The sequence below is a fragment of the Zea mays genome, chromosome 1 (genome assembly GCF_902167145.1).
Source record: "Zea mays cultivar B73 chromosome 1, Zm-B73-REFERENCE-NAM-5.0, whole genome shotgun sequence".
Taxonomy (NCBI): domain Eukaryota; kingdom Viridiplantae; phylum Streptophyta; class Magnoliopsida; order Poales; family Poaceae; genus Zea; species Zea mays.
In genome coordinates, this window is record NC_050096.1 from 3774164 (window position 1) to 3788381 (window position 14218).

Below are 14218 nucleotides of genomic sequence, written 5' to 3' on the forward strand. Positions count from 1 at the left end.
ACCCCCAAAGCCAAAAGACTGAGTTGGCCCCTCGTCTCTCCTGTGCCCCTTGCCTTTCTTGTTCCGTTCTTCTGCCACCAAGCGCCAACATAACCCTAGATACATGGCTGGCGGCGGCGGCTGATTAGCACTTCAACCACAAAACACAAGATCAGAAGTGAGCGGCGATGGACATGAACAGCTTCAACAAGATGGGGGATGATCCCATCTGCAGCGGGTGGAAGGGCACATACGGCATGAGAGGCGGCAAAATGGACGGCAATGAGATGGCCGACAGGTCATAGCTTGATGGAAATTACAGCGCATTCGTAGAGTGAGTTCCATATCCTAATCCCAACGTGAGTCTGATTTTGTAGTTCATCCGTAGAGTGATAGGTCTAATTTTTGTTAATTTTCCTTGATTGGTACATAGGAAAGAGCATGTGTTCAGCCTGCGCGCTACGATTCCAGCCTATACGGCTATTCTTGAAGATGGCAGTAAGGTTGAGATGGAGGATAAAAACCATGTTTTGTCCGTGAATGTTGTGGGTGGCTACTTAGTCAAACATTTAATGGATGATCTTGCAAGCAGAACAATTTGGGGGAGTTGTCAAGAGCCGATATGCTGGTTTTGGGATCGAGAAAATAAGTATCTACAACAGATTATCACAAACACTGATCTTGACAACGCATTTCAGATGTATTGGACAAGTAAAGTGCTGACATTGGTTGTACAATTTGAACTGAAACCAGGTTATGTAAGGAGCATATCAGTGGAGGAGAAATTGTTGGGGAAATTGCCATGCACCAAAAATGCAAGTCAATATGTGGGGGATGTCGATCCTACTATGATGTATGATGCTGATATTTTTGTTGGTGATGAGCAATTTTATGCTGCCTTGGGATTTAGGGATGGCGCTCAGGAAGCTCCTCAGGTGGAACAGGTTACTGAGGCTGAGATCTGTGAGGCGCAAATTTTAGTTGATGATGATGCAGATTGTGAAGCTAGCATAGTGGTTGACAAGGAAAATCCCAAAATTGAGGTTGGTGAATCTTTTCCTACAATGCATGATTTTAGGATGGCTTTGAGACAACACGCAATCAAGAAAGAGTTTGAGGTACACAATGTGGTGACTAATAAGACAAGGTATCGAGCTGAATGCAAAGCAGAGGGGTGTGGTTGGAGAATCGTGGCTCGTAAACTACAGCGTCAGCCAACTGTTGTGGTATTACTCATATCTTCTTTGTTTTTTTTCTTCTTCTATTTTTTAGATCTTGTTTTCTTTATCGTAAAAAACGATTGTGTTTTCTTTTTGCAGATTTCAATGATACCTTGTAGTCATGATTGTATTTCTAGTAGTAAATTAGTAAGCTCAATGGCATCTAAAAAATGGATTGCTGAGAAGGCTATTGCATGGTTAAGGAAGAATCCAAACCTTGGAGCAAAGGATTTGCAAAATAAACTCAGTGAACTTTATAGTGTTGAGGTTACCTATGGGACTGCATGGGCAGGTAGGCAAAAAGCTCTAGATAAGATTTATGGGAGCTGGGATGACAGTTTTCAATCCTTGTTTAATTTTAGAGCTGAACTTCTTTCAAAATCTCCAAGATCCATTATGGAGATTGACACCATTCACAATGGAGATGAGGTTCAGTTTGACAAGTTGTTTGTTGCTTTGCAACCATGTATAGATGGCTTCAAAAATGGGTGTAGGCCTTACCTTGGTATTGACTCAACAGCCTTAACTCGGAGGTACAATGGGCAATTAGTAGCTGCCTGTGCATTGGATGGGCATAATTGGATGTACCCTATTGCATGGGGTATCATTGGCTCAGAATCTAAAGATAACTGGACTTGGTTCATGTGGCAGCTCAAAAAGGTAATAGGGCAACCACCAGGACTAGCAATATCTTCAGATGCATGCAAGGGCCTAGATGGTGCAGTCAAGATGGTATTTCCTAGCATTGAGCACAGGGAGTGCATGAGGCATCTCTGGACAAATTTCAGGAAGAAGTATCGTGGTGAAGTTTTTGACAAGAACATGTGGCCGGCTGCTAGGGCATACAGACGTGACAGGTTTGATTTCCATTTTAGTCAAGTTATGAATGCTGCTCCAGATGTTGTAGATTACTTGAACGAGCATCACAACCACTTATGGAGCAGGTCTATTGATAGTCGCCTAGAGGGGGGGTGAATAGGGCGAAACTGAAATTTACAAATATAAACACAACTACAAGCCGGGTTAGCGTTAGAAATATAAACGAGTCCGAGAAATGGCGCAAAACAAATCCCAAACGAATAATCAAGTGAGACACGGAGATTTGTTTTACCGAGGTTCGGTTCTTGCAAACCTACTCCCCGTTGAGGAGGCCACAAAGGCCGGGTCTCTTTCAACCCTTCCCTCTCTCAAACGGTCCCTCGGACCGAGTGAGCTTTCTCTTCTTAAATCAAAAGCCGGGAGCAAAACTTCCCCGCAAGGGCCACCACACAATTGGTGCCTCTTGCCTTGATTACAATTGAGTGTTGGTCACAAGAGCAAGTGAGAAAGAAAGAAAGCGATCCAAGCGCAAGAGCTCAAATGAACACGGCAAATCACTCTCACTAGTCACTTAGGGTTTGTGTGGAATTGGAGAGGATTTGATCTCTTTGAATGTGTCTAGAATTGAATGCCTAGCTCTTGTAAGAGGTTGAGAAGTGGAAGACTTGGATGCCATGAATGGTGGGGTGGTTGGGGTATTTATAGCCCCAACCACCAAAAGTGGCCGTTGGAAGGCTGTCTGTTCGATGGCGCACCGGACAGTCCGGTGCACACCGGACAGTCCGGTGCCCCTGCCACGTCATCACTGCCGTTGGATTCTGACCGTTGGAGCTTCTGACTTGTGGGCCCTCCTGGGTGTCCGGTGCACACCGGACATGTACTGTTTGATGTCCGGTGCACCGGTATGGGCATGTCTGACGTCTGCGCGCGCTGTGCGCGCATTAAATGCACCGCAGGGAGCCGTTGGCGCCGAAAAGAGCCGTTGCTCCGCTGGTACACCGGACAGTCCGGTGCACACCGGACAGTCCGGTGAATTTTAGCGGAGCGGCTGCCGCGCGAACCCGAGGCTGGCGAGTTCTGGAGACCGCGCTTCCTTGGAGCACCGGACATGTCCGGTGCACACCGGACAGTCCGGTGAATTATAGCGCGCCGGCTTCCGAGAATTCCCGAGGGCGAAGAGTTTGAGTTGGTGTCCTCTGGGCGCACCGGACACTGTCCGGTGCACACTGGACAGTCCGGTGCCTCCAGCCAGAGGTGCCCTCGGTTGCCTCATTGCTCCTTTGTTGAATCCAAAACTTGGTCTTTTTATTGGCTGAGTGTGAACCTTTTACACCTGTATAATCTATACACTTGGGCAAACTAGTTAGTTCAAAGATTTGTGTTGGGCAATTCAACCACCAAAATTATTTAGGTACTAGGTGTAAGCCTAATTCCCTTTCAATCTCCCCCTTTTTGGTGATTGATGCCAACACAAACCAAAGCAAACAGATATGTGCATAATTGAACTAGTTTGCATAATGTAAGTGTAAAGGTTGCTTGAAAATTGAGCCAATATAACTACTTACAAGATATGCATGGAACGTTTCTTTCTTATTTAGTATTTTGGACCACGTTTGCACCACATGTTTTTGTTTTTGCAAATCCTTTTGTAAATCCATTTCAAAGATCTTTGCAAATAGTCAAAGGTAAATGAATAGGAGTTTGCAAAGCATTTTCAAGATTTGAAATTTTCTCCCCCTGTTTCAAATGCTTTTCCTTTGACTAAACGAAACTCCCCTAAAAGAGATCCACCTCTTAGTGTTCAAGAGGGTTTTGATATACCATTTTTGAAATACTACTTTCTCCCCCTTTTGAACACAATAGGATACCAAATGATAAATACTTTTGGAAAGCACTAAGTTTTTGAATTTGGTGGTGGTGCGGTCCTTTTGCTTTGGGCTCCTTTCTCCCCCTTTTTGGCATGAATCGCCAAAAACGGAATCATTAGAGCCCTTTGGTACTATCTTCCCCTTTGGTCATAAGTAAATGAGTTAAGATTATACCAAAGACGAAGTCCTTTTGCTTTGAATTCTCATTTCTCCCCAAAGAATAGAGAGATGCTTGGAGTGATGGCGAAGTATGAGTTACGGAGTGGAAGCCTTTGTCTTCGCCGAAGACTCCAATTTCCTTTCAATATACCTATGACTTGGTTTGAAATAGACTTGAAGACACATTAGTCATAGCATAGAAAAGAGATATGATCAAAGGTATTCATATGAGCTATGTGTGCAAGCTAGCAAAAGAAATTTCTAGAATCAAGAATATTGAGCTCATGCCTAAGTCTGGTAAAAGATTGTTCATCAAGAGGCTTGGTAAAGATATCGGCTAATTGATCTTTAGTGTTAATGTAAGAAATCTCGATATCTCCCTTTTGTTGGTGATCCCTAAGAAAATGATACCGAATGGCTATGTGCTTAGTGCGACTATGCTCGACGGGGTTGTCGGCCATTTTGATTGCACTCTCATTATCACATAGCAAAGGAACTTTGGTTAATTTGTAACCGTAGTCCCGCAGGGTTTGCCTCATCCAAAGCAATTGCGCGCAACAATGGCCTGCGGCAATGTACTCGGCTTCGGCGGTGGAAAGAGCGACCGAATTTTGCTTCTTTGAAGCCCAAGACACCAAGGATCTTCCCAAGAACTGGCAAGTCCCCGATGTGCTCTTCCTATTAATTTTGCACCCCGCCCAGTCGGCATCCGAGTAACCAATCAGATCAAACGTGGATCCCCGAGGGTACCAAAGCCCAAACTTAGGTGTGTAAGCCAAATATCTCAAGATTCGTTTTACGGCCGTAAGGTGGGATTCCTTAGGGTCGGATTGGAATCTTGCACACATGCAAACGGAAAGCATAATGTCCGGTCGAGATGCACATAAATAAAGCAATGAACCAATCATCGACCGGTATACCTTTTGATCCACGGACTTACCTCCCGTGTCGAGGTCGAGATGCCCATTGGTTCCCATGGGTGTCTTGACGGGCTTGGCATCCTTCATTCCAAACTTGGTTAGAATGTCTTGAGTGTACTTCGTTTGGCTAATGAAGGTGCCCTCTTGGAGTTGCTTGACTTGGAATCCTAGAAAATACTTCAACTCCCCCATCATCGACATCTCGAATTTCTGTGTCATGATCCTACTAAACTCTTCACATGTAGACTCGTTAGTAGACCCAAATATAATATCATCAACATAGATTTGGCATACAAACAAGTCATTTTCAAGAGTTTTAGTAAAGAGTGTAGGATCGGCCTTGCCGACTTTGAAGCCATTAGAAATAAGGAAATCTCTTAGGCATTCATACCATGCTCCTGGGGCTTGCTTGAGCCCATAAAGCGCCTTAGAGAGCCTATAGACATGATTAGGATACTCACTGTCTTCAAAGCCGGGAGGTTGCTCAACATAGACCTCTTCCTTGATCGGTCCATTGAGGAAGGCACTTTTCACGTCCATTTGATAGAGCTTAAAGCCATGGTAAGTAGCATAGGCCAATAATATGCGAATTGACTCAAGCCTAGCTACGGGTGCATAGGTTTCACCGAAATCCAAACCTTCGACTTGTGAATACCCTTTGGCCACGAGTCGAGCTTTGTTCCTTGTCACCACACCATGCTCGTCTTGTTTGTTGCGGAAGACCCATTTGGTTCCTACAACATTTTGGTTAGGACGTGGAACTAAATGCCATACCTCATTCCTAGTGAAGTTGTTGAGCTCCTCTTGCATCGCCACCACCCAATCCGAATCTTGAAGTGCTTCCTCTACCCTGTGTGGCTCAATAGAGGAAACAAAAGAGTAATGTTCACAAAAATGAGCAACACGAGATCTAGTAGTTACCCCCTTATGAATGTCGCCGAGGATGGTGTCGACGGGGTGATCTCTTTGTATTGCTTGATGGACTCTTGGGTGTGGCGGCCTTGGTTCTTCCTCGTCCTTTTTTTCTTGATCAATTGCATCTCCCCCTTGATCATTGCCATCATCTTGAGGTGGCTCATCTTCTTGATTTTGCCCTTCATCAACTTGAGCTTCATCCTCATTTTGAGTTGGTGGAGATGCTTGCATGGAGGAGGATGGTTGATCTTGTGCACTTGGAGGCTCTTCGGATTCCTTAGGACACACATCCCCAATGGACATGTTCCTTAGCGCTATGCATGGAGCCTCTTCATTACCTATCTCATCAAGATCAACTTGCTCTACTTGAGAGCCGTTAGTTTCGTCAAACACAACGTCACATGAGACTTCAACTAGTCCAGTGGACTTGTTAAAGACCCTATATGCCCTTGTGTTTGAGTCATAACCAAGTAAAAAGCCTTCTATAGTTTTAGGAGCAAATTTAGATTTTCTACCTCTTTTAACAAGAATAAAGCATTTGCTACCAAAAACTCTAAAGTATGAAATGTTGGGCTTTTTACCGGTTAGGAGTTCATATGATGTCTTCTTGAGGATTCGGTGAAGATATAACCGGTTGATGGCGTAGCAGGCGGTGTTGACCGCTTCGGCCCAAAACCGGTCCGGTGTCTTGAACTCATCAAGCATGGTTCTTGCCATGTCCAATAGAGTTCGATTCTTTCTCTCCACTACACCATTTTGTTGTGGCGTGTAGGGAGAGGAGAACTCATGCTTGATGCCCTCCTCCTCAAGGAAGCCTTCTATTTGTGAGTTCTTGAACTCCGTCCCGTTGTCGCTTCTTATCTTCTTGATCCTTAAGCCGAACTCATTTTGAGCCCGTCTCAAGAATCCCTTTAAGGTCTCTTGGGTTTGAGATTTTTCCTGTAAAAAGAATACCCAAGTGAAGCGAGAATAATCATCCACTATTACAAGACAATACTTACTCCCGCCGATGCTTATGTAAGCAATCGGGCCGAATAGATCCATGTGGAGTAGCTCTAGTGGCCTGTCGGTCGTCATTATGTTCTTATGCGGATGATGAGAGCCAACTTGCTTTCCTGCTTGGCATGCGCTACAAATCCTGTCTTTCTCAAAATGAACATTTGTTAATCCTAAAATGTGCTCTCCCTTCAGAAGCTTATGAAGATTCTTCATCCCAACATGGGCTAGTCGGCGGTGCCAGAGCCAACCCATGTTAGTCTTAGCAATTAAGCATGTGTCAAGTTCAGCTTTATCAAAATCTACTAAGTATAGCTGACCCTCTAACACACCCTTAAATGCTATTGAATCATCACTTCTTCTAAAGACAGTGACACCTACATCAGTAAAAAGACAGTTGTAGCCCATTTGACATAATTGGGAAACAGAAAGCAAGTTGTAATCTAAAGAATCAACAAGAAAAACATTGGAAATAGAATGGTCAGGAGATATAGCAATTTTACCAAGTCCTTTGACCAAACCTTGATTTCCATCCCCGAATGTGATAGCTCGTTGGGGGTCTTGGTTTTTCTCATATGAGGAGAACATCCTTTTCTCCCCTGTCATGTGGTTTGTGCACCCGCTGTCGAGTATCCAACTTGAGCCCCCGGATGCATAAACCTACAAAACAAATTTAGTTCTTGACTTTAGGTACCCAAACTGTTTTGGGTCCTTTGGCATTAGAAACAAGAACTTTGGGTACCCAAACACAAGTCTTGGAGCCCTTGTGTTTGCCCCCAACAAACTTGGCAACGACCTTGCCGGATTTGTTAGTCAAAACATATGATGCATCAAAAGTCTTAAATGAAATGTTATGTTCATTTGATGCATTAGGAATTTTCTTCTTAGGCAACTTGGCACGGGTTGGTTGCCTAGAACTAGATGTCTCACCCTTATACATAAAAGCATGATTAGGGCCAGAGTGAGACTTCCTAGAATGAATTTTCCTAATTTTGTCCTTGGGATAACCGGCAGGGTATAAAATGTAACCCTCGTTATCCTGAGGCATGGGAGCCTTGCCCTTAACAAAGTTAGATAAGTTCTTTGGAGGGGCATTAAGTTTGACATTGTCTCCCCTTTGGAAGCCAATGCCATCCTTGATGCCAGGGCGTCTCCCATTATAAAGCATGCTACGAGCAAATTTAAATTTCTCATTTTCTAAGTTGTGCTCGGCAATTTTAGCATCTAGTTTAGCTATATGATCATTTTGTTGCTTAATTAAAATCATGTGATCATGAATAGCATCAATATCAACATTTCTACATCTAGTACAAATAGTGACATGTTCAATGGTAGATGTAGATGGTTTGCTTGAATTAAGTTCAACAATCTTAGCACGAAGTATATCATTCTTATCTCTAAGATCGGCAATTGTAACTTTGCAAACATCAAAATCTTTAGCCTTAGTAATTAAATTTTCATTCTCTAATCTAAGGCTAGCAAGAGATACATTCAATTCATCAATCTTAGCAAGCGAGTCAACATTATCATCTCTAAGATTGGGAATTGAAACATTACAAACATGTGAATCAACCTTAGCATTTAAAATAGCATTTTCATTTCTAAGGTTGTCAATCATCTCACGACAAGTGCTTAGCTCACTAGATAATTTTTCACATTTCTCAATTTCAAGAGCATAAGCCTTTTTAACCTTAACATGTTTTTTGTTTTCTTTAATTAGACAATCCTCTTGGGAATCCAAAAGGTCATCCTTTTCATGAATAGCACTAACCAATTCATTCAATTTTTCTTTTTGAGCTATGTTAAGGTTGGCAAAAAGGGAACGCAAATTATCTTCCTCATCACTAGCATTGTCATCACTAGAGGATTCATATTTAGTGGAGGATTTAGATTTAACCTTCTTTTTGTCGTCCTTTGCCATGAGACACTTGTGGCCGACGTTGGGGAAGAGGAGTCCCTTGGTGACGGCGATGTTGGCGGCGTCCTCGTCGTCGGAGGAGTCGCTTGAGCTCTCGTCGGAATCCCATTCCCGACAAACATGGGCATCGCCGCCCTTCTTCTTGTAGTACCTTTTCTTCTCCTTTCTTCTCCCCTTCTTGTCGTCGCCTCGGTCACTGTCACTAGATATAGGACATTTAGCAATAAAATGACCGGGCTTACCACATTTGTAGCAAACCTTCTTGGAGCGGGACTTGTAGTCTTTCCCCCTCCTTTGTTTGAGGATTTGGCGGAAGCTCTTGATGACGAGCGCCATCTCCTCATTGTCAAGCTTGGAGGCGTCTATTGGTTGTCGACTTGGTGTAGACTCCTCCTTCTTCTCCTCCGTTGCCTTGAATGCAACGGGTTGGGCTTCGGATGAGTCGCCAAGCTCGTTGATTTTCCTCGAGCCTTCTATCATGCACTCAAAACTTACAAAATGCCCGATAACTTCCTCGGGGTCATTTTAGTATATCTAGGATTACCACGAATCAATTGAACTTGAGTGGGATTAAGAAAAATGAGAGATCTTAAAATAACATTTACCACTTCGTGATCGTCCCACTTCTTGCTCCCGAGGTTGCGCACTTGGTTCACCAAAGTCTTGAGCCGGTTGTACATGTGTTGTGGCTCCTCCCCTTTGTGAAGCCGGAACCGACCGAGCTCCCCCTCGATTGTTTCCCGCTTGGTGATCTTGGTGAGCTCGTCTCCCTCGTGCGCGGTTTTGAGTACATCCCAAACCTCCTTGGCGTTCTTCAACCCTTGTACTTTGTTATATTCCTCTTTACTTAGTGAGGCGAGGAGTATTGTTGTGGCTTGTGAGTTGAAGTGCTCGATTTGGGCCACCTCATCCTCATCATAGTTCTCATCCCCTACGGATGGTACCTGCGCACCAAACTCAACAACATCCCATATGCTTTTGTGGAGCGAGATTAGATGAAATCGCATTAAATCGCTCCACCTAGCGTAATCTTCACCATCAAAAGTTGGTGGTTTGCCTAATGGGACGGAAAGTAAAGGTGTATGTTTGGAAATGCGAGGGTAGCGTAGGGGGATCTTACTATACTTCTTGCGCTCTTGGCGCTTAGAAGTGACGGAGGGCGCATCGGAGTCGGAGGTCGATGTTGATGAAGTGTCGGTCTCGTAGTAGACCACCTTCCTCATCCTCTTGTGCTTGTCGCCTTTCCGATGCGGCTTGTGGGAAGAAGATTTTTCCTTCTTCTCTTTGTGGTGAGAAGAGGAAGACTTTTTCTCCTTCCGTTTGGAGGAGTCCTTCTTCTTCTCCTTCCTCTTGGTGTGGGACTCTTCCGATGAAGTGCTCCCGTAACTTGTAGTGGGCTTTTCGCCGGTCTCCATCTCCTTCTTGGCGTGATCTCCCGACATCACTTCGAGCGGTTAGGCTCTAATGAAGCACCGGGCTCCGATACCAATTGATAGTCGCCTAGAGGGGGGGTGAATAGGGCGAAACTGAAATTTACAAATATAAACACAACTACAAGCCGGGTTAGCGTTAGAAATATAAACGAGTCCGAGAAATGGCGCAAAACAAATCCCAAACGAATAATCAAGTGAGACACGGAGATTTGTTTTACCGAGGTTCGGTTCTTGCAAACCTACTCCCCGTTGAGGAGGCCACAAAGGCCGGGTCTCTTTCAACCCTTCCCTCTCTCAAACGGTCCCTCGGACCGAGTGAGCTTTCTCTTCTTAAATCAAAAGCCGGGAGCAAAACTTCCCCGCAAGGGCCACCACACAATTGGTGCCTCTTGCCTTGATTACAATTGAGTGTTGGTCACAAGAGCAAGTGAGAAAGAAAGAAAGCGATCCAAGCGCAAGAGCTCAAATGAACACGGCAAATCACTCTCACTAGTCACTTAGGGTTTGTGTGGAATTGGAGAGGATTTGATCTCTTTGAATGTGTCTAGAATTGAATGCCTAGCTCTTGTAAGAGGTTGAGAAGTGGAAGACTTGGATGCCATGAATGGTGGGGTGGTTGGGGTATTTATAGCCCCAACCACCAAAAGTGGCCGTTGGAAGGCTGTCTGTTCGATGGCGCACCGGACAGTCCGGTGCACACCGGACAGTCCGGTGCCCCTGCCACGTCATCACTGCCGTTGGATTCTGACCGTTGGAGCTTCTGACTTGTGGGCCCTCCTGGGTGTCCGGTGCACACCGGACATGTACTGTTTGATGTCCGGTGCACCGGTATGGGCATGTCTGACGTCTGCGCGCGCTGTGCGCGCATTAAATGCACCGCAGGGAGCCGTTGGCGCCGAAAAGAGCCGTTGCTCCGCTGGTACACCGGACAGTCCGGTGCACACCGGACAGTCCGGTGAATTTTAGCGGAGCGGCTGCCGCGCGAACCCGAGGCTGGCGAGTTCTGGAGACCGCGCTTCCTTGGAGCACCGGACATGTCCGGTGCACACCGGACAGTCCGGTGAATTATAGCGCGCCGGCTTCCGAGAATTCCCGAGGGCGAAGAGTTTGAGTTGGTGTCCTCTGGGCGCACCGGACAGTCCGGTGCCTCCAGCCAGAGGTGCCCTCGGTTGCCTCATTGCTCCTTTGTTGAATCCAAAACTTGGTCTTTTTATTGGCTGAGTGTGAACCTTTTACACCTGTATAATCTATACACTTGGGCAAACTAGTTAGTTCAAAGATTTGTGTTGGGCAATTCAACCACCAAAATTATTTAGGTACTAGGTGTAAGCCTAATTCCCTTTCATCTATGTTCTCTACCGAAACAAAATGTGATTATGTGAATAATAATCTAGCTGAATGTTTTAATTCATGGATTAAGAACATAAAAGACTTGCCCATTGTTGATTTAGTTGACAGATTGAGGCAAATGACAATGGAATTATGGGAAAAGAGGAGAAAGATTGCAGATAAGCTCTCTGGCAATATTCTTCCTGCTATTATGAGTCAACTTAAAGCTAAGACTAGAGCTTTGGGGCAAATGTCAGTCTGCAAAAATAGACACAAGGCTGAGATTTTTGGCAGTTACCAGGACATGACACCTTGGCGTCATGTTGTGGACTTGCATGAACACACTTGCAGCTGTAGAGCATGGGAAGTGACTGGAAAGCCTTGTCGTCATGCTCTGGCTTTCCTACAAACGGAGAGAAATGTTGATTTGGACTCATTTGTCCATGAATATTACTCAGTGGAGAGGTTCAAGATTGCATATAGTGGTACAATTCCAACAATAACCGACAAGTCTCAATGGCCTAAATTAAACTTGGGTTTCAAGTTACTGCCACCCAAATTGAAAATTGGGCCAGGAAGAAAACGAAAGAACAGATTTAAGGCAAGCCATGAACCAGGTGCAAGGAAACTGGACAAATGCAAAACATGCGACGAAGTTGGACAGCATGATCCCAACTGTGGTGTTCCAAAAAAAAAGGCAAGTAGGAAAATCAGTTGTGCCCATTTTTCTAATGTACTGCATCTGACAATTTTTTATGCAGGAAGGCACCTTCTAAACCAAAGAATATGGCGGCTAGGCCAAATATACTACCCGTTGATAATATTTCTCCAAGAAGTATTGTCCGAAGAAGGATTTCTTTGTTAAAGAGAGACCAAGAGTATGCTGCAGGACCATCTACTGCCACTAACCCAGTCAAGCGCCTCTTTGTTCTATCTCAGGAAGAAGGGGTTGCATCTTCAGTTGGGAAAAAAAATGATGCCGTAGTACTACATCATCAGCATGGAATTTGTGTGATATTTTGTGATCCATGCAGTTAGTAGTTCTTTTGAGATGCCTCAACAACTAACATGGTTGAGATGCAGCTTACCTTTCCTTTTGTTAAGCATGTCGATGCTTCTTTGATCTGAAAGACCCTTTAGTTTTTGTTGTAAGGGCTCAGCTCATCTGAATGTTTATGGCTGCAGTAACAATATGTGTATTGTGCCTATCTGAACCTTTGGTATTCTGGAACATAGATCTCTATATAAATGCAGCAAGGGCAATTTGGTACATTTGTGTGTGAAGAAAGTACTGGAGTTAAACGTAGTGTTGTTTTCTAAATTCCCTAGGCAAAACCAGTTCTATTTTGTGAATACCCGGTTTTTTGGTGCTGTTTTCTGAATGGGGCGTGTGATGGATGCTGTTTTCTGAATTGCCCCAACTTTGAATTGGATGCATGGAAAACAAACGCATGCATTCAGTGTTGTTGCGTGGACTCTAATCTCTGGTGTGCGTGTGTAAGTGTAACCTAGCTGGTCCTTGATGCGGGTAGCACACTGACTGGATGCTTGCGCTGTCAGGCTGGCATTGGCGAACGTTCATTTGCCCTGCTGTGCCATGATGATGAGTGTCGCGCGTCGGGCTATACGCCGGCCGGTGCAAGGTCCGAGCTCCCGTCGGCGGGCCGAACCGAACAACGCAGCGGACAGCAGAGAAAGAAAGACGGGACGCCCGGCCGGCGTCCGAGAAACGGAACCCAACGTGCAGTGCAGTGCAGTGCAGGCTCGGGGTGAGACTAGAGGGATCTGTCGGCCCGCCGCACGCGTACGTGACCGTCGTCCACACTTTAATTTGTTTGTAGGGTACTAGCTAGGGTACTGTCCACTTGTACAGCAACCCTTAACTTCTTCGCTTACACGCGCGCGCGAAAGTGGAGACGTGGAGTGGGGTTAAAAGGCACACCCAGAGCTCAGCTCAGCTGCTAGGCTCTCTTGATGATTGCAGTCTTGATCGCGGCTCTGCTGGGGCTGGGGCTCTGCGTCGCCGTCGTTGCGGCGGAGAAGAGGCGGCGGCTAGTCGGCGTCGGCGCCACCGGCGACGACCACGCGGCGGCGTCGGCCGGACTAAGCCAGGGAACTGTCCAAGTCCAAGGTACGCAATGGCACGCACAAACTGCTGCTAGTTCTGGAAAATACGTTTCTTGCTCGTGTGTGTGTCGTAGAATAGAATCCGCTGCGGCTGCTGTTCGTGCGTGCCTTTCTTTGCCTGCAGGGTTCCTCCCTCCTTCTGCTTCGTCTTGGAAGCCAAGCCAAGCCAAGCACCATCATCATCTGCTTTCTTTTCGCGTGCATTCGCCTTTCTACGAAACCGCATGCTTCTTCCCTAGGGCCGCAGCGCACACACTTTGGTCTTCTCGAATCAATCTATCCCGGGAGGTTTTAAACCGGTCCAAGAAAAAAAAAACATCTGAAACGAGTTAGTAACTTTATTTTGCCCAGATACGGGCCTAATCACAATCTGCGCAAATGTATGAGTTGTGTTATGGTCAACTTAGAGGATCACCAACAATATCTTAAATCAGTATCATATATTAAAATATAGTGTTCAACTTATAAAAATAGTTCCAACAGCAATATATTTTACATTTTTTATAAAAAAAATATAGAGCATAACATGAATTAC

At 45.2% G+C, this 14218-nt stretch overlaps 1 protein-coding gene across 1 annotated transcript; it reads left to right on the top strand.

Moving 5' to 3' along the window:
• LOC103630838 (uncharacterized) lies at positions 1-12809 on the top strand. The gene is made up of 4 exons (XM_020547086.3): positions 1-313; positions 413-1205; positions 1299-2056; positions 11679-12809. Exons 2-4 carry the CDS (start codon positions 489-491, stop codon positions 11680-11682), a joined length of 1479 nt encoding a protein of 492 aa, XP_020402675.2. The 5' UTR covers positions 1-313; positions 413-488; the 3' UTR covers positions 11683-12809.
• Positions 12810-14218: the final 1409 nt, after the last annotated feature.

Bases quoted from the DNA above. Each gene is read 5' to 3' on its own strand.
- LOC103630838 (XM_020547086.3), top strand. From the start codon at position 489: ATGGAGGATAAAAACCATGTTTTGTCCGTGAATGTTGTGGGTGGCTAC. The intron at 1,206-1,298 runs GTATTACTCATA...TTCTTTTTGCAG, and splicing joins AGCGTCAGCCAACTGTTGTG to ATTTCAATGATACCTTGTAG.